This window comes from Dermatophagoides farinae, chromosome 3 (assembly GCF_024713945.1).
Source record: "Dermatophagoides farinae isolate YC_2012a chromosome 3, ASM2471394v1, whole genome shotgun sequence".
In the NCBI taxonomy this organism is placed as follows: Eukaryota; Metazoa; Arthropoda; class Arachnida; order Sarcoptiformes; family Pyroglyphidae; genus Dermatophagoides; species Dermatophagoides farinae.
Window position 1 is genome coordinate 1,095,126 of NC_134679.1, and position 25,985 is coordinate 1,121,110.

The 25,985-nt window shown below is 27.9% G+C and overlaps 1 protein-coding gene across 6 annotated transcripts in view; it reads left to right on the forward strand.

Annotated features, from left to right (window-relative positions):
- The window catches only part of SLO2 (slowpoke 2), a 44,415-nt gene that overhangs the window by 8,884 nt on the left and 9,546 nt on the right, over nucleotides 1-25,985 (forward strand). The window contains exons 1-15 of one of the 6 annotated variants that reach the window (XM_075729134.1): nucleotides 10,333-11,245; nucleotides 17,726-17,805; nucleotides 18,023-18,122; nucleotides 19,120-19,248; nucleotides 19,381-19,429; nucleotides 19,695-19,754; nucleotides 20,587-20,661; nucleotides 21,387-21,470; nucleotides 22,148-22,242; nucleotides 22,342-22,581; nucleotides 23,902-24,010; nucleotides 24,106-24,306; nucleotides 24,850-24,958; nucleotides 25,063-25,171; nucleotides 25,292-25,441. In XM_075729134.1, the coding sequence (XP_075585249.1) occupies nucleotides 10,665-11,245; nucleotides 17,726-17,805; nucleotides 18,023-18,122; nucleotides 19,120-19,248; nucleotides 19,381-19,429; nucleotides 19,695-19,754; nucleotides 20,587-20,661; nucleotides 21,387-21,470; nucleotides 22,148-22,242; nucleotides 22,342-22,581; nucleotides 23,902-24,010; nucleotides 24,106-24,306; nucleotides 24,850-24,958; nucleotides 25,063-25,171; nucleotides 25,292-25,441 (2,171 nt within the window). In that variant the 5' untranslated portion in view covers nucleotides 10,333-10,664. Of the gene's footprint in view, nucleotides 1-10,332; nucleotides 11,246-17,298; nucleotides 17,428-17,622; nucleotides 17,806-18,022; nucleotides 18,123-19,119; nucleotides 19,249-19,380; nucleotides 19,430-19,694; nucleotides 19,755-20,586; nucleotides 20,662-21,386; nucleotides 21,471-22,147; nucleotides 22,243-22,341; nucleotides 22,582-23,901; nucleotides 24,011-24,105; nucleotides 24,307-24,849; nucleotides 24,959-25,062; nucleotides 25,172-25,291; nucleotides 25,442-25,985 lie in introns of those variants that run through there. The other 5 variants (XM_075729129.1, XM_075729132.1, XM_075729130.1 and 2 more) reach the window with 5 other exon arrangements.

Below are 25,985 nucleotides of genomic sequence, written 5' to 3' on the forward strand. Positions count from 1 at the left end.
GAATAATGAATTCTAACGAAATAAAATTCCTGTGTATGTGTGTGTGTGTGTGTCTGTCTGTCTGTTTGTGTGAGTTCATGTATGTCTTTGCACTTTTTTTTCCGGTATCGACCATTTGGGGACAGAATCGTGTTTTTCTTACAATTTTCTTATTCATTTCAAATATTGAAAAAGGAAAAAAAATATGTGCGGACGAATTTATCATTTCTCTCTCTCTCTCTTTGTCTCTGAAATCATTGACATTTGAACCACAAAAAATCATCCATTTTCTCACAGCAGTTTCGCATTCTTATTGCAAATTCTATTGTTTTTTTTTCGTCTTTTGAAAGCTTCAAAAACCTTCAAAATGCATGATCGATTATGTGGTTTTAGCTTTGGTTTTGTTTTGGGAGAGAGAGAGAGAGAGAGAGAGAGAGAAAAGAAAAGAAAAGAAAATCCAATAATTGACGACATTCAACATTGTCATCATCTATGGAATTTTTTTTTCACTTTTGTTCTAATCAAACAAAAATCACAAGCACACTGAAAAACCAACGTTTATCATTTGTGAGGAACAAGAGGAAAAATCTTTCAATTATCATAATTCTAATTTGGTTTATCAGATTTTTGTTTTTGTTTTTTTTTGTTTTTGTTCCACCAGAATAATGGTGTTAACAATATTTCATTCACAACACACATACATCATCGTCATCATTCAACTAATGGATTTTTTAATGCCAATTTTTTTTATGCTGCCTGTCTGTTAATACACTAAACTACTGAATTTGAGAGATACTTCGACTTTGATGATGATCATCAGATGTGCTTTTATTTTTCCAAATTAACTCTCATACAGATTTTTAGGATTTTCGTTAAGACCCACGCGCGCACACACCCACACACACACACACACACCCGCACACACACACACAGTGGGCAATTAATTTGCCTTTCTTTCATTATTTTCATCATTATCATTTTTTTTTTTATTCAAACAGCCAAATCATAACTTTATTATTTCATTTCCGGTTGACAACTATTACATACATAATTGATTACCCAAGAGATAGGGGAAAAAATCACATATGATTATCATAAAAGATTTTTTTTCCCTTCCCCGTTTTTCCCTTTTCTCAATATTATTCAACAACACAACATCAAAATCGAATATATTCAAGACAGTAAAATAAAAAAAAAAATTTGATTTTCAAAATCTTTATTCTGAATCATCATATTCCATTAAAATGGAAACTTGTATGCGTCTTTTTCCATCCCTTTTCGTCTATTTTCAATGCATAATGATTGTAAAACTTTTTTTTTCTTTCGTTTTCTTTTTGATTTTTCAAGTTTTAAAACACAAAAAAAACAAACAAACAACGTATTCGGTACATTTCATTTCGATTCAATTCAGTGAACAGAAATTGATATTTTTATTGTAAAAGTTTTTATTTCTGTTTTTCTGTACGGAAATGAATTTTCTGATTATAATCTTAAAAACTTGCATTTTTAATCGACTATTTCTACCTAGCTGAACAAGACTCATACTCAGCCATTTTATTTATTTCTATACATATTCATGAACATCAAAACACTATATACACACACACACATAGAATATCTGAATTGTTCATTCATGGATTGTTTAACAAGTTCAAGTTTTTTTTCAAAAAAAAAAAAAAAAATTTTGTGCCACATTCCAGACGAATAATCATCATCATCATCATCAACAGACTGAAAAGATGAATTGAAAAAAAAATAGTGGATGGAACTAAACTATGGAATAATAATGATGCTGTTTGGGCAAAAAAAAACCAAACCAAACCAAAAAAAAAAAAAAAAATCCACTGTGTAAACAAAAAAAATGGACAACGGACAAACATGTATATGTGGAAGTAAAAGTAGCCTGAAAAAAAGTTCAAACAAGTGAGTGTTTGTGTTGGCCAAAAAAAAACAACAAAACAAAACCAAACATACGCCTACACACACCTACAAACAACACACACACACACACACACACACACACACTCAAATTTAATTTGCTGATTCTTCAAACTATTTTTTCTCATCTTTCAATTCTTTTTGGATCAAGTTTGTCGTTGTCGTTTTTTTTCTACCGAATTTGAATTTTTTTTTTTTTTTGCTTGGAATTAACCAAAAACAATGTTTTTCTTGTTGGATTTTTAACATTTTGATTCAATTCAATTTTTCACTCACTCGTTTGGACATTACGATGATTGCAAAAATGAATAAATTCAATTCAATTTATTAGTGTTTGAAAAGTTTCAAATTCCATTTCATTTCATTTCGTGGTAGACAATTTTCATCTGATGATGAATATCATGTTCCATTGAATGTTACAGTACCGAAAAGCAGCGCATCCAATGGCAAACAGAATATTCTGTTTGCCATTCTTTCACCATCATCATCATCATCATCATCATTATAATAATGATAATAAAAAACAAAAACAAAAAAAAATTCATTTTATGATGTTCAGAAAGAGATTGTTTGTTGTGAGTATCGAAAAAAAAACAAAACTGAAAATCAAATAGACAACGACAACAACAACAACAAAAAAAACAACACAAAATGTCGAGATAGAATAAACATTGACAGCTTTTAAGTTGGTCGTTTTTTTTTGTTGCTCCTATTAATATAATGAATGAATGAATGAACAAATCATCATTGGAAACAAAAATTACGGCTCGTAAAATTTCTTTTTGTTTTATGATTAACAGAAAAATAAAAATGGATGAATGGTAAACAAAACCGAAATGAAGAAGAAGAATGCAATCGGTTGGATTATTCATTCATTTTCAAATATCAAACAATGTAAACACACTAGAATGATTCTGTTGTTGTTTTTTTTATTGATTGATTGATTTGACTTTTTATTACTCGATTGATGATCTGTGTGTTAATTAAATCATTATTCAACAAAAAAAAGAAGTTTGTGAGTAAAATCAGTGTTTCATTATCAATTATTATGATGATGAAACAATGATGATCATCGATTAAAATTCATCATGATGATAATAATAATAATCATGTAATGTGATAAAATTCTTTTGGATCATTATTTTTCTACTACATTGGATCATTCATCATTTTTTTTTGTCAAAAATGATGAATGATTGATTGTTCCGGTAATCATTTGATCACAATAAAAATGATAATTCAAACATCACATTTGAATATCATATGTTTTATATATTGAATTATTATATTCATAATGGGAATTTTTATCCAAAAATTCTGTATAATGGCAACACAATTCATAATCGATAAATTGATCACGATAATACATATATATATATCGATTATAATCAATCGATGATCAAATGATATGAAACACAATTGGTAACTGTTTTCTTTTTCATTTCATTTCCATTATGTTATTTTTATTGTATACCATAAATGAATGATTTGTGTTTAACCCGAAAAGAAAGAAAAAAAAAGAATAACAATGATGATGTTTATCTCTGTGTGTGTGTGTGTTATAGTCATTGAATTATTGAGGTTATCGATTCTTTTGTTGTTGTTGAAATGAAACACGGATAGCCACAAGCGACTATAACAACAACAACAACAACAACAGAACTACAATAGAATTGTGTATAAGTAAACATCATCATCATTTCTATTCATTTTCATTGGCCATTGTCAATGTTGTTGTTGTTGTTGTTGTCGTCGTTTTTTTTTGTTATTTTTTTCACTTATCCACAATGGTTCTCACAATAGTAAAATAAAAATGGTAAAGAAATGGCCACAATGATGATGATGACATGGTCCATATAACAAATATTTGTCAATCCATTTCTCTGGTTAATAAAAATGATGATGATGATGATGATGATAATGGTTTTTGTATGGTGTTCGTTATGTATGTAATGATTCCATTTATTAACATTTTCATGACGATTATTTATTCATTCATTCATTTAATGTGATGGTCATTTTTTTTCTTTCGTTCTTATTTTTTCAGTGTAATATATAATCATCTGATGTTATTTTTAATGAATTTTTTTTTTGTTTCTGGTCCATTTTTTTGTTGTTGTTGTTTTTTGACCGTTTGGTATTTGAATGTAGTAGCCATCATGTGTTGTATTCTATTTTATTCATTTATTTTTTTTCACACCAGCCGCATTGAACATTATCGTTGGATTTTCATTAATTTTTTTTTCTTGTTCATTTTGTAACTTTCAAATCAAGAAGAAGACAAAAAAAGTTTTTCAATTTTAATTTCTTGATCTAGCAAATAATGAAATTTTTTTTTCAATGAACATGACCCATACAGCCCATAGGCACAATGATTGTTGTTGCCATTGCTGGAAAAAGTTTATCTGTTTTTTTTTAGGTTTTATTGGGAATTTTTTTGTTTTGTTTTGAAAAGAAAATTTTGAAACTTTTATTTAGTTTACATTAAATATTGATGTGTGTTTGTGTGCGTGTTTGAACGAGAGGGGGTGGTGGTGGTGGTGGTGTTGGGATCGATCAATCGATTGATTGTTTTCTTGTTTTGTTTTTCGCTATACTCAGAATTCCATTTTACAATTTTATAATCTCCACTGAGAAAAAAAAATTCTGGATTCACAATTCATAAATTATCAAAAAAAAAAAAAAAAAAAACATTGATACATATAAGAATTTATCAATGTTTTTCAATTTTGTATTCAGAATACGATATCGATATTCGATCAATTGATTCTGGCAATAATATCGTTTTTCTCTCTTCAACTTCTTCAATAATGATGATGATGATCCGTTGTTGCCGTTGTTGGTGTTTGGTTGGTTGGTTACTTTTTTTTCTATATTTACGAAGAATTTTTATTCACTCACTCACTCAAAAACAAACAAACGAAAAAAAAACAATCGATTTCATGAGAATGAAATAAAAAATTCTTGGTTTTTTTTTATTCACTTTTACGCACACACACACACAATCCAAAAAAAGAAAAGAAAAGAATCTATGATTAGCTACAAGAAGAAATATTTGGTTTTTTCCCTTCATTTCAAGAATACCATATTCTCTAGTTTCTTTTTTTCAGTATTGTACACGTTAAATGTCATTATATTTATTTATTTTTATTCCATTCATTTGGCTGTGTCGCTGTTTTTTTTTATTGTTGTTGTTGTTGTTGTTTTTGCTATTGTAAACACACACACACACACGGCATACATTTTCCCAAGTGGATTTAGAAAACGCATAAGAATGATTATGATAATAATAAATTTTTTTTCCCCACAAGTTCAAAACCTTTGTTGTTGTTGTTGTTGTTGCTGTTTTGCCATTTTTTTCATATTTTGCCATTTTTATTCATTTATAATAATGATAATTCATTCTGGATGAGCCTTTTTGTTGTTGTTTCTGTTTTTTTTTCGGGTAAAAATGATGATGATGATGATCACTAGTGAACAACAACAACAAAAAGAATTTTATTCGGGAAAAGAATTTTTCCATTCATTTTTTTTGACTAAAAAAGTAACAAACAAACCGCAAACGCCCACGATAACCAAAAAAAATGTTGATTATTGTCATAGTGTTACCTGGACCATCATTATCATCATCATCATCATGGTTATCAACAACGACTGAAAAAAAATAACAAGCAAAAATTTTTCATCGAAAATTCATATTGAATCCACTTTGCGTGGGTGATAAAGTTGATGGTAATATGATGACGATGATAATGATATTTAACCCGGAAATAGACAAAAGACAAACAAACAAATGGAAAACATACAAAAAAAACAGAATGGTTTAAAAACATTTTGCTTTTGCTTGTTTGCCATTTGTTTGTTACCAACAACAGTGAATCCATTGAAATGAATTGAACGAATGAATTTTTTTTTGTTTTATTTCGTTTTTCCACGAAATTCCATTTGAATAAAAAAAAATTCAAATGTAAATGTAAAAAAAAATAAAATAAAACAATTCTCATTAAGAAAAAGCTATTCAAGAATCATTTCATTTTTCAAAATATATGAAAAAAAAGAACAAGTTTTGTACAAAAAAAAACAAACAAAATTCTACAAAATTCTTTTTCCATTTTGTTGTAATTCCATTGAATAAATGGATGGATTTATATTCCATTTCTTTATCGATTGATCATGATGATGTTGATGATGACTTAATACACAACAAGAACCAAATATTTTATTTCTGGGTGAAAAAAATTGGGACCCTTATGTATGAGTGTATTACAGTTTACTTTTATTTTGGTTTTTTTTTTTGTTTTTGTAATCTCAAGTGTAACGAAAAAAAACATTTTCATATGTGTCAAGTTTTATTGAGAAAAATGGACATTCATGCATTCCTTCACGATGATTCTTTGTTCACTTTTTTTTTTTTTTCGGTATTCTGAAATCTGATGAAAAATGGAAAAAAATTCTTTGTCTTCATTTGTTCCAAGTTGTTCCATATTCTCACCATTCCTTATTATGAGCCGATGGATGAATGGAGTGAAGGCAAAAAAAAAAGAAAAAAAAAGTTTCGAAAATTTCTAAAAAAAAAATATCAAGTTTTTTTCCGATTCCAAAATTTTCATGCTTTTTATATGCAAATTTTTCCAAAGCTCTACAGAATAATAACCAAATTTTTTTTCTCTGTTAATAAACAAATAAATAAAAAAAAAATGGAAAATATCAACGTTCAAGATTTCAATATCTATCCATCTATCTATCTATCAATCTATCAATCGATGATGAATGAATAAATTCCATTGCCACTACAGCTGCGGCAACAATCACAACAACAAAATAAATTGTTTTCACATGTGGCATATATATATTTGTGTTGTAATATAAAAATCATTATTTTCACATATAAAATGATAATGGAATTCTTCCAATCTTCCATTCCATTCTTCTTCATTCATATTTTTCATCTACAAAATTGAATTATGAATCAATATATATACTTGTATTGTATATTGTTATTACCTTTATGAAATTGTACCAAGAATGAAATTCTTTCAAGAATTTTGTTGTTGTTTTTTTTTACTCTATTGCTGAATTGTTATTGAATTTTTTTTCCGGTTCTTAACAATATATTCTGCATATTTTCATATACATTCAAAATATACACACAATTGATAAGAAACACATTGAAAGAAGAAGAAGAAGAAAAAAAAAATTCAATAAAGCGTTACACCCTTAACACATGTACACACGCACACACACACACCTTGTGTGTAGGCGTATGTTTTGTGGACAGAATTTTTGTTTTTATTCTCAACAAAATTCCTATCAATTATTACTACACTGCTATCTAGTTTTGATCAAGATAAACATTTTTTTTTTGTTTTGTTTTGTTTCGTTTCAAATCCAATTATTCGTGGATTAATTACAAACACTTATATGATAAAATGATTCAAATTTCTCAACACTAGATGGCAGTCAATTTCGGTTTTTTTAATTTCACTACAAAAGGAGAAATGTTTTAAGAATTTTGTTCCAACACAAAAATTTGAATTCACATTTCATTTTTTAATAATTTATTATTAAAAAATGTATTCATCGATGTCGAAACGACTAACGACTAACTGATATTTGTTATGAATATGATGATGATTGTCACATCAAGAAGAATTTTTTTCATTTTTTTTTCTTCGTAAATTGAGAATCAACCAGAGTTATTTTGTTTATCATTTATTCATTCATTCAAAATTCATATTTCTTTTTTTTTTTTTGATTTTAAAATTCATTCAAAAACATACTATAGATGGATTCTATGATTGTGAAAATATTTTATGCCGTACAAATGGTCTTCTTCACATTCGATTGTCTGTGTGTCTGTGTGTGTATTCGTGTTTAGAATCGCTATAGAATCGATTGATTCATTGTTATCGATTGAAATCACATTATATAATCCAAGTGAAAGTAAAAGAAAAAAAATTAATAAAATTACCAATACTGATAACGAGATAAATCTCTATGTCTTCCTGTTCATAATAATGATAATAATAATAAAATGGTGATAATCTATCCTTTCTATCATCATTATTTTATTTTATTTTATTTTTTTTTTTTTTTTTTGAAACATTGAAAATGAAAAAATCTGGTTACTTTATTGAAGATGGTGGAGATGTATGTTGAAAAAAAAACTTTGAAATTATAGCCAGCTAATTTTTTTTTTGTTTGTTTTTTTTTGGTCCATGTGTTCAACAACAACAATAGATCTTTTTCAAAATCCATCAATTTTTTTGGGTTACTTCTGGCCATAGAATAATTCTTGAATTCCCTGTAGAGATTTTTTTTTTTTTTTTTAGTTCGTTATACAACCGATTTAGCCATTAAAGTAATAAGTTCTCATTATCATCATCATCTGGGAAATTAATCTATAGAATCACTAGAATCTTATTCTTGCTTTTTCTCTTCAAAATTAATTTGTACAGAATTTTTTTTTTGTCTCCACAAAAGTTGGCTAATAATGACAATAATAATAATCGTCTGTAAATGAAAAGTGAAAAAAAACAGTGGAAAAAAATGAAAATCCAAAGTAAAAAAACATCATTCATTTACATCATCATCCGGATATTCATGAATGATTGAATGAATCATGAGTTAGTTCGTCAGTTTGTCAGTTCGTCATCATCATCATACACCAATCACAGCAAAAAAAAAGTATTAATTACATTTTAAACATATAATAAGCTTATTATTATTATAGCGAACTGAAAGAAAAAAAGTTTTTCATTTTTTTTCCTTTAAAAAAAAAAAATCTGGATAAGAATGAATAAAATTGTAACTCTTTCACATTTTCATTTCTTCATTATTCATTTTTCTCTCGCCATTGTTGTTGTTGTTGTCGTTGTTATGTGTAATAATGATAATTTCGTTTTGATGATGATGATGGTTGTCTATCATCATCATGGCGAATAAAAACATATTATTTTAATGAAAGGATTTTCTTCTGGTTTTTTTTTCTTTGGATCTTCCTTGGATTTTGCGCAATAGAAATAAATACCGCAAGCGTAAAGGTACTGGAAATAGGAAGAAGAAGAAGAAGAAAAAGAATGGACAAGAATCAACGAATTGAAATCGAATGTTGATGATGATGATGATGATGGGGAATGATTCTGTAATGGAATCGAATCATACTAGACAGACACACACACACACACACGCATTACATGCATTATATTATATACGGTTATATTTATTATTATTATTATACCCGAATATATATCGTCTGCGCTGTTTCGGTGTGAAAGTTAGATTTTTTTTTCTTTCTCTACCATTCTATGATGATTATTATGATGTTGATGATATGTGATTTTTTTCAGTTCATTCGATTTCTGACAAATGTGAAATGTGTGTGTGTGTGTCTGTGTGTCTGTGTTTGTGTTTGTGTGTGTGTTTTGGATGTTTCATCCATTCTTAAATAGAAAAAAAAATCAAATCAATCCCACTATGTTTGTGTGATGGATACTATATGATTATTGATGGAATTTTTTTTTCTTTCCTTTATTCTATTCTCCGATTCTACATTGTTATTCTGTTGATGAAAGAATCTACTTCTGTTTACTGTTATTATTATTTCTTTTTTTTCTTGTGGTTATGATTGATCGATCGATATATTTAAAAGATGATGATGATGATCATCATTTTTTTTTGTTCCTGTTTCAGAATAATAAATTTTGATCATTTTCAATGGTGATGTTTTTTTTTCATCCGATCAATAAACCGGTTCACAACGTTGGCAATATGAAAATTCGACTTTTTATTGAATTTTGAAAATAATTTTCAATTTTATTGATTGATAAAAGTTTTTTTTTCGTTTGCATGGTGATCGATAATTTTTTTTTTTTGAAAATTAAAACCAATTGTGATGAATAAAAATGTGATTTAAATTGAATACATGTGTGATATTTGAGCAAGAGATAAATCAAGGCGAAATTAAAGCAAATTTCAATCCATCTACCATCCAGAATCGATCAACTGTTAGTTTTGTTTGCGTGTGTGTGTATCAAATCAATTTGATTGAATTTGGAATTTTTGTCATCAATGAATTTGTGAATAGGCTGATAAACTGATGCACAAATTCTATTGTTTTATTATCATCATATATGAACAAAGGAAATGAATTGATTCATTATTCAACTTCATCATTGTCGCGATGATGAATGAATGATTAAGATGATCAAAACAGCAATAAGATTCAATTAATCAGATTTTCTCATTAAATTCTGTTTATTTATTTTTTTCTGATCAACTCTTTTTTTTCGTTGTTGTTGCTGTTGCTGCTGGTTTCTCATTTCGTAATTTTTCGATCGAAAAAAACAACAAACAAACAAACAAACAATAATGATACTTGAACTTAGCGAATTAATGAATGGATGAGAAAAAACCGAATTTTGATTGAAAAATTAACTTTTTTTCCATCGATTTTCCAATGCACAAGTTTGTTTGTTTTTTATTCTACATTTCAATTATAATAATTTTAACCGTTAACAATAACAACAGCCAGCAAAAGTCAACTTTATTTCAACAACAAATACTTGAGGCAATTTGTATTTATTTGCCGTGATAGAAAAAAAAAATTTTTTTGAAAAATTTTTCAATCACGATTCATTTGTGTGTGTGTGTGTGTGTGAGTGTGCGGAATGATTCTTGAGATTCTTGATCGTCCAGAATTTTTCCGATAATTTTTTTTTTGATCATCATTTTTGTTTTTGTGTTGGATGTGTGTGTGTAGCATAATTTTTTTTTTTCGTTTCATCACCTTCATTTTTTTTCTATTTTTTGTTTCTGCCAAAAAATTATCATTATTATTGTCAATGTCAAATTTATGGTTTTTTCGTTTACGAAGTGGTTCAAATCCTCCATCCAATCAAATGGATCGACGACGATCGTCGTCAGAACGTGGACCATTTTTATCATCAAATACAACAACAACAACAACAGCAACAGCAGCAGCAGCAACAACAACACAAACAGCATTAGCGACGGCCACAAATACAGCCACTAATAATAAAGCTCAAACACAAGTGATTGTAGATTTAGATCATAATTTTAGGCCATTTAGTAAAACAATTACAACTGAACAACATCGAACAAGTGGTCAAACACCATTATCACAGACAATGTCTCGTATACATTCGGCAAGATCATCAACAACATCATATTGTGGTGTACAATATGGTGTTGGTACAAATACATTTCATATATATGGTGATGTACCACCATTACATCGGCGATCATTTCTATCCGGTAATCCACAAGCATCGGATTCAATGGATAATGTTGCACAACTTATACCAAGGTATATTCTGTCGTTTGTTGTATATTCAATTTTGTCATCATTTTTTGATTTTCTTAACAATGAAAAAAAAATATTTTAATTTGACAAAATTGTAATAAAAAAAAACGTTAATGTGAATGAATTGAGCAAACAACAACAACAACAACAACAACAACAACAACAACGACAAGATAAATAATCTGTTGTTGTTTTGACAACGAAAAAGTGGAAATATTTATAATACTCTGTCGTTTTTGTTGTTGTTGTCGTTGTTGTTGTTGTTGCCGTTTTGGATGATAATAAATCTTGCCGGTGAACACACCAACGCAAACGAATTTTATTTTTTTATTTTTTATTTTTTTTATTATTATTGCCATCATTTTTGACTTTGGTCAAACAAGAATCATAAAAAAAACATTCTGTTTTGCTGTTTTCTCACTATTCACCATGTTTAAATGTCGATTGGCAACAAAAAAAAAAAAAGAGAATCAGACAGACAAACAAACAGAATAAACACAGGATTAAACCATATGTGTGTATGTATGTATTTGGTCAACACACAAACAAACAAACAGAATGATGATGTTTCATTTGAAAAAAAAAATTCCATCAGAATGTGAAAAATTATTAAATTTTTTTTTTCATTTTAAAATTGTCCACTTAAAAAATGATGACAAATACCATTTAGTTCTTTTTTTGTGGTGCAAAAATTCCATTGAATTCAGGTATACTAATGTGTGTATATCTTTTGGCTATTTTGGCCACTTTTATTGGCATTAAGATGATTCGGACATTGCCACAAAATGATGATCAAGTATTTTTATGTTGTAATCATCATCATCGTGATCATCATCTTCGATCCAACGGTATTGTTAGCAACCAGTCCAATTTTTTAGCCCTAGAGGCTGTAAAAAATACACAAAATAAAATTGATTAGATCCCATGTATCCACTGTTGGTTGGTCTAATATTTTTTTTTTTATCCTGGAAACAAGAAAAATTTCTTTAAACAAATTTTTTTTTCTCTCTCTCTCTTAAAAATGAAAAGAATGTGTCAAGAATTTTTTTTTAAATTATAAAAACAAAAAAAAAACAACAGAAAAATGTTCACTGAGCTAGAATTAGATAAACAAAAAAAAATGTATGAGAGAGAGGGAGAGAACAAGCGAAAAAAAAATCATTATAATCAATTTAGGCAATTTAATCCGATGAATTTATTTTAAAAACGAGATAAAAAAAATTGTTTCAGAAATTTTATTTTCATTCTCTCCATCTCTCTCTCTCTCCTGAGTATTTATTATTTTTTTTTATATTAGCTTTTTAAACATTTACAATGAACACGCACACACATTCTTGAATTTATATTTTTTTTTTTCGGTGATGATTACATAATTTTGAGTCAGCAAGTTGTTGTTGTTGTTAAAGAAAAAAATTTTCTAACAATTTTTTTTCCCAGAAAATTTACGGTTAAGTACACACACACACACACACACTTACAATGAAATTATGATTCCCTTATGTGTGTGTGTGTGTGTGTAGTGGTATTTTCTAGTGGAATAATTTCCACTATAGAAAAAAAAATTGATGACAATCTTAATATCGATTCCAGAATTTTTCCTGTTAATTGTAATGATGATAATTTTATTTTTATATAATGAATGAAAATGACACATTCTACACAATTCTTGATTATAAACACAGAATCTGTATGGTATTTATATATTTTTTGATTATCATCATTATTAATTTGATGATAAAACAAAACAAAACAGAAATCCATTCACATATATATTGATTGATTATTGATTGATCATTTCATTGCTTTATTTTTTTTTTCTCCTGTCGCTGATGATGATGATGATGATGATGTGTAATTTATTTGTATTTCTTGTTTATCCTATCGGTTTATTTGTATATATCTTTTAGATTTATACTAACAACAACCCAATACACACATTATCATCATCGTCATTATTATGAAACACACACTCATTTGCTCCATCAAGAACTTAGCAAAAAAAAAAAAAAAAAAAAAAAAAACGTACATTTCTAGTCCCTGAACCACTAGCTACTTCCGAGGCAATATATCTTTTGGTTCAAAAAAAAAAAAAAAAAAAAAAACAAAAACAAAAACAAAAGCAAAACGAAACAACAACAAAAAAAAACAATAGAGATTATTTACGCTTATATGCATTCAAATCATTTATTTATTTATTTATTTATTTACACACACACACTCACACACAACGATACATTATGTATAATGGACTATGATAACAACGTCTACAAAAACTGAAAGAAAGAAAGAAAGAAAAAGAAAAAGAAATTGTTGCTGTAATAATGCTCATAATAATAAAAACAATATGTGTGTGTGTGTAAGTGTGTGTGTTACATAATGAATTGTTTTCCAGATGCCAGATGAGAATAAGATTCTGTATTCTGTGAATTTTTTGTTTTGTTTTGTCAATAATTCTGTTTGGTTGTGTTACAAATATCATCGACCTTTATTTTTTTTTATTCATTTCGTTTGTTTTTTTTTACTCAAATAAATTATGTTTGGAAATCAAATTTTTTGAATATTTGAAAAAGTAGTGAAAAAAAAATTTTCCCCATCATCCTCAATGTTTGATGTTGTTTTTTTTCAATGGAATATTCTGAAATTTGAATTCTGTCATTTGTCTGAGTTTTTCTTTGTGTGTAGTAGAATTTAGTTCACTCAAAGTTTATGGTTATATTATATTCATATCACATCAGATCAGATCAGATCAGTTTATTATTATTATTATCAGAATCTTAGAATCTAGAATCTCAGATTCATATATACAGATTCATCATACACAATCGTAAAAGTCAATATTCATGTCATATCATATGATTACTTTTTGTTGTTGTTGTTGGTTCACCACTGATTTTATCTGATGATTTTCTTTATACTCTGGTTGATACCACTATGGTTTTCTAGGATTTTTTTTTACCTCGTTCATTTATTCATTTATTTTAATTTCTTCTTACCTGGAAAAAAATGGAGAACGTTAAACAAATTTTCCGCTTTCCGGAACACACACACACACACGCAATATTCTTGATTCATCAAATCCAATCTTTGCATAGCCCATCATCATTGTCATTGTTGACAGAATGAGAGCACAAATGTTTGGATTCTTTGGCCCGGATATTCAAAATTGAATTGATAACGATAATAACCTCGCCTACAAAAAATTGACTTTTATGTCTGTTTATGTGTCTGCGATTTTTATCTTTCACACAATCTGCATAAATACGAGCTGTTGTTGTTGTTGTTTCAACAATAAATTCCAACAATCTGAATGTTTCTTTTTTTCACTATCATCATCATCAAATATTCGAAATTTTTTCTTTGTTTATTTGTCGTTTGAATTTATATTTTATGGAAACACATTTGTCAAGATTCATTCATTCATTTTTTTTTCACCTACATTTGTGTTTTTTTAATTTCTTTCGCCTACATCCTAGACTTAATTGAATTTCAGGATTTACGTATTGCTATTTTCTATGTTTGTGTTTTTTTTCCTTTTTTTTAATTCAATTCAAACCTGACATATGGACCCAGTAGATAGGAAAAAAAATTCAATTTTTCATAATGAACATGCAAAAAAAAAACATTAATCGAGTAAAAAGCAGCGAGAAGCAGAAAAAAAATCAATCAATAAATTCAATCAAAAGAAAAAAAAAACTCCATCATAACTGCAATGTAAAATTTCAGCCTAGCAGAAGAATGGCTAAATCAGCTGTTTTCAAGCCTAGTTCATCGGAATTCACTAACATCGATTCCAATTCCTGGGTGTTGAATTGTAGTTCACCAACACATGGCACTGTTGATGTTCAATTAAAAATAGAAAAAAAACTCCACATAATAATGTAAAATAGTCACGTTATGTCATTTTGCAAAAAACAAAAAACAAACATGAACATGAACGTTGTTGTTTCATGTTCAAATGGCAAACACAAGAAACATCCATGCACATTGATTTCAAGAATAATAATATTCTGATTCTATCCAGAATTAATCTTTGTTGATGAAATGAAACCAATCAATGTGATTTGATATGTGAGTCATTTTGGACTGCTCAAATTTACAAATTTTACAATGTTTTTTCTTTTCTTTTTGCTACTTTTTTTTCATCAAAATCAATTTTTGATTCAACCAGAATACCTTTTGGCAATTTGATATCCAACCATGATGATGATGATGATTAATCCTGTAATAATGAAAAAAAAACTTTCTATCCAGGAATCAAAGAAAAAAAAAGTTCTTGAATTTCACGTTGAAATGTTGAATGAATTGAATCTGATGATTTGATGGAATTTTTTTCTGGGCTATTGACATTTTTTTATTCGTTGCTGCTGCTGCTGATTCTGATTCTGATTCTGATTCTGTTGTTATTTTTGTGTGTTTGTTTATTTGTTTTCTTTATCCAAAAAATGACATACTTGAGATGACAATGAATTTCATTGGAATTTTTTTTTTGTTGTTGTTGTCCATCAAGTTATTTTTATTGTGTGTGTGTGTTTGTGAGTGTTCAAAAAAAATCATCTACTCAAGACTACTTGATGAATTTTTTTTTTTGTTGAAAATTTTGAAATGATGAAAATCTTTTTCGCTTTCTAGCGAAAATCGATTTCAACAGCAGTATTTTGGCATCCATTTTGAATGTGGTGCTTTTTCAAATATTTTGAATATTTATCTGGATTAGAAAATCTTAAAATTCAACAAAAAAAAATGACGATGATGATGATTTGGGCTTTGTATGATTGTTGTTGGAAATGTTTTTCTATTCACACACATTTTCCACAACAACAACAGCAACAATATGGTAATCAATCAAATAGAATCACTTGGCTCCACCCGATTCGTGTTCGTAATTTTGAATAATAATAATAATTCACCAGAATGAGAAAAAAAATGCCAATTTTTTTATTTGCCACCATAATCGATCTATAAATTAATCGAAATGGTGGAATTTTTTTTCCCCGGTTTATGTTACACAATATTAAATATGAAAAATGATGATTATCATCAAAAAAAAAAAATTTTTTTGATGAAATGATTGTTACCATTGATTGATGGAAAGCAAAAAACAAACAAACAAAAACAAATAAATAATTGAGAGCCTGGCAAAAGTTGTTTCAAGATTTGCAACAATAAATTGAATTTGTTATTGGTGGTGGTTATAAATAAGCTCCTTAGTAATTTTTTTCCCTGTGTTTGTGTGTGCGTTCGATTAATTTTTTGGTTCAATGAATCAAAAATGGACTTTGTAACATCATATAGTATAGCAAAACATTTAACTTTAATGTATTTCGAAATATCGATCCGAAAATATGTTTGATGATGCTTGGTGATGATTTTTTGTTTTCGTTTTCGTTTTCGATTCTATTTTCTATTCTAGTTCCATTATCAATCATCAGTTAGTTGTAAATGTATTTTATCATTTTTTTCACACACTCACACACAAACACACCTGTGTTCTAATCGATTTATGGGGCAGTTTTTTTTTTTTTTATTTCGCATGATTTAATCATCAATAAAAAGTACATTATTTACCAATGTTGTTCCATTCACACACACACAGAAACATTTTTATTATTCAAAAACATCCCAGAATATATTGTCATCACCACTATCATTTTGACATTTAGTAATTCTGTTTGTTTGTTTGTTTGATTTTCACTACGATTCTTTGATCATATTCATTCAAAAATGTCCAAAGAATTGATGGAATATTTTGTATTGAAATATTTCAAGTGCGTGTGCGTGTGTTTCCGTTTTCAACAAACATCAACAGCAAAGAATTTTAAAGAATCTAAACTAAACTTGAATCGAATGATGATTGATGATGATCACTATTGTATTTATATGTCTGACAAGAAGATTTTTGTTTGTTTGTTTGTTTGTGTTAAACCTTTGAAAACAGGGTATATATTGATGTTGAACTTTACAGAGAACAAAAAAAAAACATGATGATCATTGGTCATTTTGTTTTTTTTTCTTTCTTTAAACTTTTGTTTTTTAAAAAAATTTTACATTACATGAGAATTTAATACATTTTTCATTTGTTCTGTAAAGTTTTAAAATGATGATGATGATGATGATGATGTTGATGATGAAAATCCATAAATCAAAATCCACATGTTTTTTCTGTTTGTGTATTCAAACTTGTCAAGGTATCTGTGTGCGTTCGTTCGTTCGTTCGTTTTTTTTTCATGTCAGAGGTTGTCATCTTATATACTCCAGATTTTTGTTTTGTTTTTTTTGCTCGGTATTTATAGATGACTAAGCATTTTTTTTTTGTTTATTTTCACCACTCATCACAATGTTTTTTTGCTTTTTTTTCTGTTTGTTTCTAAAAAACTTTACTTGACTTTATATCATCCATTTACCAATACAACACCATTACACACACAGGAAAAAAATTTCTAATTTTGTCTTGTCTTTTTTCTCATTTTTTTTTGCCTCCAAAAGGATTCGTGTGGAATTTTATGAAAATGAAAATACGATCAAAGAAAAATTACATGTATTTTTCATCAAAAATCAACGTACAAGTAAGTTTTCTCTGTTCATGTGGTGAATGAAAAAGAAAAAAAATTTTTTTTTTCGATCCAAATTTCCTTTTATGTTTTTTATTTTTTTTTTCATTTTTCTGGTCTGGTTGTCATCTTCATTCATTTATTCATTGTTTTTTTTTGTTGAAATGAAAAATCTGTCAAATTTTTGTTTTTTGTTTTTTTGTTTTTTTCCATTTTCACCATTCTCATCTAGGCCTTCAAATACGAATCATTAAAACCGTATTGAAATTGTTGACATGTTTATTCTACATTGTACGAGTGATATTCGATGCTGGACCATTGTTGGCAAATTGGTTTGTTTGTTGTTGTTGTTGTTTTTTTTCAAAATTTTCATTTTCATTTTTTTTGTTGTTATTCAGTTGTTGTTGTTTTTTTTTATTTTATTTTCACACATTTGACATTTTTGAGACAGGCAGCAATATAATATAGAAAAAAAAACTTGAGACTTGATCATAAACAGAGATGAAAAAAAATGCCCAAAGACACACACACGCACACACCCACACACACAAACAGAAAAATCAAAACCTCCATATATATAGATTTTGTCAATACCAAATATTTCATCATTATCAACTTTGATTATTAATTAATCGATTAATTGTTTCTCTCTCTCTCGATACAATTCTCCAATGTCCAAGTTTCTTTTTGTGTGTTGTTTTTGTTTTTTTCATTTCATTTCCATTTCATTTAATCATCAATTATTTATTTTGTGAAAAACAAGTATTAAGCAGAAACCATTAAAAGCCATCACCATCATTCATCATTATCATTGTAATTAGATTATGTGTTTGAATATATAAAGTCATCATCATCATCATCATCATATTCATGTTGATGTCTTTTTTTTCTGGATATTATTAATAATATTATTATTACACATTTTTGTTTGTTTGTTTGTTTTTTTCATTCTAAATACAGATATATTCAGGAGGTTATTTATTTATTTTTTTTTTGTTGTCTTGTTTTCAAAGAATTTCAAGTACACAAGTATAAAAATATGAAACCAGAAACAAAAGTTGAAAGTAATGAAATTATTAATGTTTCTCTCTGTTTCTGTATCTCTATCTTTTTTATGGATGTCAAACTAGGGATGCTTATCATAATTCTTTCTCGGCAGGCAAATTATTCTGTATAGGAATTATTTTTCTTTCAGGCATTTTTCTCTTTATTCCATTTCATTTTTATTATTATTATTAATGTTGTTGTTGTTGTTGTGTCACAAAATTCTGGTTAATTTCTGGCTAATTTTCATTTTTTTTTCTACACCATGTTTATATATATATATAGCCATGGATGTCCACCACCGGATCTAACAAATCAAACATCACCAAATTATAATTCAATGTATGATTGTCGTATGTATGATAATCGATGGCTTCCAGTCAATGTTTCTGCACAGATGGCACCATTAAATTGGTATGTCTTTTTTTTTGTTTTTATTTTGGGGGTGGTGGTGGGGGGTTGGTTAGTCACTGATGAAGCTGATGAAAACCATATTCATGTGTGACAATTTAAAATGATAATGGTTTATCACTATTCTTGTTCTAGGCGTGCCATAATCTGGGTGGACAGATCATTTGGGGTTTGGTTTTTACAGGTATGTGCAGATATTTTTTTTATTACCCATCTTGATCTAATTTTTCATTTATTCCTCCATTTATTTTTTTTCAAATAAATTAATTACTTTCAATTCATCTTGAATGCTTTTTTCATTGCAATTTTGCTTGCAACGACAAATTTTTTTTTTTTTTGGTTTTGCTGAATCTAAAAAAAATTTTCCACACATCACACACATATCCTTCATTCATCAAAAAAAAAATCGAAAAAACGAAACAAAACGAAACGAAATGAAAAACAAACAGTCAATTATATCAATGATGTGCTTTACGGAGGCCTTATTATTAGCTTATCTAAGCAACAAGGTGAGTGATGATTCGTGATTTTTTTTCTGATTTCTTTGGATTGCAATCAAAACAAAAGAAGTAGAAGAAAGTTTTCTTTATTTTTATGCAAATTATGCAACGTGTTCAATTGTGTATGCAACAACGACGACAACAACAACACAGGAATAAAATTACGAAAATTCAAAGTTGTCATCACATTAACAAAGCAACAGAGAGGAATAAAATAATTTTCTCACCTTCATCATCATCATTATCATCATCATTGTAATCAAGTTGACAGAATTGATTTAATTTTTTTCTCTCATTACTTTGTTTGTTCACTACACAAAACACTGAATATTCTCATTACATCATCTTTTTGAAATGATTATCATTCAGATCATCATCATCACCATCTATATTCAACCCAATGGCACTAACCATGAAACCGAAAGAAAAAATAAGAAATTCTTCAGGTCATGGCATAATTATTTGCATCATTGGCAATTTGCTGTCAAAAAATGGCAGTATTTATCATTTTGTGTGTGTGTGTGTGTGCATGTTCTCTATGGGTTCAAATTTCCAATTTATACGAAAAAATTGAATTTTCACACACACACACACACACACACACAATGCATCAAAATACAAGAATTTTTTTTCTTTTAATCATAATACAGGAAATTTAACAAATACGAACAGAAAATATTGAAAAAAAATCACTAATGGTATTTCATTTTCTTTTTTTTCTCATTTTTTCATTTTTTTCATGCTGTTCCTGATCATTATTTTCTATTCAAACAAAAATTCTGTAACGGCCTGAATTCTGTAATCTGAATATTCATATATATACACACGCACACACACACAGGGAAATTGTTTACAAACAATTTTTACATTTCAATTTGTCGTTGAAATCATCACTAATCTTCCATACATTGTATCGGTAAGTAGTAGTAATTTTATATTTTCATATATTATAGCATCGATCATGTTTCATTTTTATTTCATATTTAATAATCAAAAAATCAAATCACCTAATCTCTAGATAGATTCAGGTTATTATTTATCATGTAAATTTTCATTATCATTATTTTGCCATTTTTTTTCGTCATCATCATTCGGTTGAAATATATTAATCACGTTGTAGCCACAAGAAGATGAAAAAAAAATCAACAAATTCTTTGAAGAATTCAGAATCAGAATTCTATTGTGCAATATCAGGAAAAAAAAACAACAAATTGAATGAAAATTAGAAATTCCGTCATATCATTTATATTTACTCTATATCGGGTTTTTTCTGTTCTTTTTTTTCTGTATGAAACTTTTTTTTCTGTACCGAAAAAAAAACCAGTAAAAGTACAAAACGGAAGCAAAAAGGAACAAAAAAAAAGTTGATTCAATTCACCATTCACCATTCATTCAGTGATAATGAAATCACAATTTTTTTTTTCATCATTCGCATTTTATTTGTTTGTCAACTGCAGCTAAATTTTAGCTCAACGATGATACTGATTCTGATTCTGTGTCTGGTGTGTGTGTGTGTGTCGAAACTTTTCATCATCATCATCATCATCGACATTTTTTTTACTATATTTAAAACTTTTTTTTTTACTCCTGACTGATGCCAATCACATTGTTTTTTTTTCTCTCGTTTTTTTTTCTTACCAGTTTTTCTATTCACCTTTACGTAATCTTTTTGTTCCATCATTTTTAAATTGTTGGCTGGCTAAATATACGTTGGAAAATATGTTTGTAAGTCATATACACACTCACACGCTGTTTTTTTTTGTTGAAAAAAAAATTTAAAATCCAACCATTTAGACATAATAAAGTCTATTAAAGTTTATTAGATCAATAATCTACATGTTGGTATGATGTGCGTTCCAGGAATTTGTGCATGTGTGTGTTCCAAATGGTTCGTGGAGAATTTATTTCACCACAACAACAAACAAAATACGACGTAATTGAATATTGAAATATATAAATAAAACCAAAATGGTTATGAGCTAATTTAGGCAGAGAGGAGTGCAGGATAGAAATGAGGGAGAGAGAGTGAGAGAGAAAAACCGATTTATAAAATCGTTTTGAAAATCTCTAAAACTTGAACTTGATCTGTGTCTGAAATATTCATGAGAAAATTTTCTTTTTTTTTTCATAAATCGATTTTTTTCATTCATTCTAGAATCTAGAATCTAGAATTTTTTTTCATTCACGTTTTGTTTATGATTCTTTTAGATTCGGAATTCTTTTTCCTTCTTTCTTTCGCAATGAACCATTAAACATACCATTACATTTTCTGTTTTTTTTTTTTTTCTTTGATTAACATAATTTAATCGTTAATAATTTGATCCATGAACTAAACGAAAAAAAAAATTATTGTTTTTTTGCCTCTTTAAAACTAACCACACACACACACACTGACCACACAGAACGATTTGAATCGTGCCATGCAACGTTCACAATCGGCACTATCACAACGTTTAATGATTCTTTCGGCAACATTATTATGTCTTATATTTACGAGGTAATTTTTTTGGCTACTCGATGATTTTAATGTTTGTTTAATTTTTTTTTCTGAAATTTAAATTTTTCAATAATTTTTTTTTTTTGGTTTTTGTTTCAGTCTTTGTGGATTTCAACATTTTCAACGTGCCGGTGGACGTAATGTTGATCTATTTGAAAGCCTTTATTTTGTTGTTGTAACATTTGCAACCGTTGGTTATGGTGATTATAAACCCGATCGTTGGCCATCACAGCTGTTTATGGTCATTATGATTGGTGTTGCCTTGATTGTATTGCCTACACAATTTGAACAGTTAGCATATACATGGATGGAACGACAAAAACTTGGTGGTAGTTATAGGTATGTTGTAACTGAACTATTTGAATGACTATTTGAACAAAAAAAAAAAAAAAAAAAACAACCAATTTAGAATTAGTGAATTGCCCAAATTAAATGTTTTTTTTTGTTCATTGTCGTTTCATTTAAATTGAAATTCCTTCCACACGCACACACACAGACTTTGACATCCTTTTCACAATCATCTCTCTTGATAATAATCATTATGATGATGAGATATATGATGATGAATCATCACCATTATCATCATCTAATTCCCTTTGAAACGAATAAGTCATCAAAAAACAATTTAACCGTGTTTTTTTTTCATGTATCGGGTATATTTTGATATTGAAAATAAATGAAATTCATGTCAAATTTTATGATTACATGAAAAATAGAACTGAAAAAATTATCGATGATGATCCCATAAACATACACATACACACTGACCAAATGAAACTTATTAAATTTTCATTCACGTTTCGTTTCATTTGAAATTTATATCAAAAACGATCTTTATTTATATGTGAATGAATCAAGAAAAACATACAGACAAAATTGGTTTATGATCATTATTATGTTACACTACCTATCTATCTATCTATCTATCTAATATTTCTTTTTCTTCAATAATTTTTTTTTTTTTTTGGATTCATGATGATGATGATTCGTGACTTTATTCTTTTTTTTTCTCTACAAGATTCATTCATTCATTCATTCATTCATTCATTTATTCCGGTAATTTTCATTCTAAATGAATGAACAAAAAGTGGAAGATAACGAAAAAAAAAAAATTTTTTTTTTTGTCTTTTTCCGAACAAATTATGACCACCTAGATTTATTATCATTAGAATGGAAATCTTCAGACCCGGGTTTCTTTCTGTCTGTGTGATGGGCGGCGTCACATACATTCATATCAGTTATTTAATAATAATTGGAATATCAAATTTTTTTTTTGTTATATATGATCATCATCAAACCCCGAACCCTAGATCACTAGATCATTCGATCACGATTGATATCTTATCCGGTATTTTCTAATTATCAATCGAATGAATAACCCTCAAAAAAAAAGAAAATCTAATAATATGAAAATTATTCCAGTTTTGGTTTGGTTCATTACATTTCATTTCATTTTTTTTTTATTTCTAAAATGAAGAATTATGTATATTACTGAGAACCTGTCAAACTTAATTTAGTTTTACATATATGTACACACACACAGAATATTCTTTATTATATAATAAAGAATATGACATTCATGTCATAAAACAAAAAAAATGATAATAAATTGAAACAAATAATAATTGACAATACATTATTATTTTGTTTTTTTCCTAGTACTCATCGTGCTCAAACAGAAAAACATGTTGTCGTTTGTTCCACAACACTTGGATCAGATACTGTGATGGATTTTTTGAATGAATTTTATGCTCATCCTTTATTACAGGTAACAAATTTATTGTTGATGATGTAATTTTTTTTTTTTTTTTTTTGAAATGTAAAACTGAAAACTTGCCACTTTTAATTCGTTAATATATATAGGATTTTTATGTTGTACTATTATCACCATGTGAATTGGATACAACAATGAAAATGATATTACAGATGCCAATGTGGGTACAACGTGTCATCTATCTACAAGGTTCAGCATTAAAAGATACGGATCTAACAAGGGCAAGAATGAATGCAGCTGAAGCCTGTTTTATATTGGCTGCACGTAATTATAATGATCGATCGGCTGCTGTAATTATTGAATTTTTTTTTCTGTTTATTTATTCTGTTTCACATCAACAACAACAACAACAACAACAATAGACCTTTTGATTTGTAGTTTGACCTCATTTTTGTCTCCAAAAAAAAAATAACTCCATCCTATAGGCTCTTAATCCATTTGAAATGATACTACTGATTCCTGATAGCACAGCCATTAAAAGATTAGCTTTTTTTGATGAATTTTTTTCGGTCTATTCAATATTAACATTCAGAGATTCTCTGTTTGTGTGACTGTATTCAGCTATTTAATTGAAAACAAATAATAATTTGATTCTGAATAAAAAAAATGGGTATCAATTAAACTGTTGTATAGTTAATTAGTTGAAGATAAAAAGATGATTGAAAAGAAGAGAATATTCTGTTGATTTATTTCAATTTTTTTTGTCAGATTCTCGGTCTATTTCTATGTTTTTTTTTCGTACACTAATTAATCGATTAATAATTGATTTAATTATAATTTGAATATTTGTTTTGTTTTCTTTTTTTTTTTGATTCAAAAACATCATTATATAGGATCAACATACAATTCTAAGATCATGGGCAGTACGAGATTTTGCACCAAACGTTCCACAATATATACAGATATTTCGTCCGGAAAATAAAATTCATGTTGCATTTGCCGGTAAATATGCAAATCACATTTTTTGTTTTGTTTTGTTTTGTTTGATTGTGATAAAATCAATTTTTTTTTTTCGTTCAAAATTGAAAAAATAAACACAAACACAGAACACGTTGTTTGTGAAGATGAATTCAAATATGCATTATTGGCCAATAATTGTCTATGTCCAGGAACATCTACATTGGTCACATTATTATTGCATACATCACGTGGACAGTAAGTGGTGATTTAATATATTGCAAACAAAAAAAAAAAAATTTCATTTCCTCACTTCATTTGTTTTTTTTCCGGTTATTGATGCATTAACCAACCAATCAATCAATAATAATAAAATAGAGAAGGTCAAACATCGGATGAAGAATGGCATCGTTTATATGGAAAATGTTCAGGCAATGAAATTTATCATATAAGACTTGGTGATAGCCGATTTTTTGGTGAATATGAAGGAAAAAGTTTTACCTATGCTTCATTTCATTCACATCGAAAGTAAGTAAATGAAATTTCACTATCTACCAGTGTGTGTGTGTGTGTGTGTATATGAATGCACATTGAGTATAAAAGTCACCAGAATAATAATAATAATAATAATGTCTTGCCGAATTTTTCTCTTGTTGGCCACTATTTTCAAGACAATAAAATGGCTAATGGCTTTTTTTTCTGTCCAAAAAAAAAAAAAGAAAGAAAAAAAACCTAAATATAATTGACTTCAATCGAAATAGTAATTGTGTGTGTGTGTGTGTGTGTATACTGTTGCTGCTGTTGTGATTTATATATTATTGATCGACGTCAAATTTTTCACCGTTTTTTTTGTTGTTGTTGTTGTTGTTGAAACTACTTGAAACTTGAAAATAAAAGAATCCATGAAGAATCTGGTGATGATAGATTGAGAATAATAATAATAAAAATAATGAAAATATATTGAATCAATTGAAGTGGCCTACCGACGACGAATATTATAGAATGTAATTTCTAATTAAATGTATGTGCATGTGTGTGTGTGTGATATATATCAAGTGGTGAAAAAAAAAAA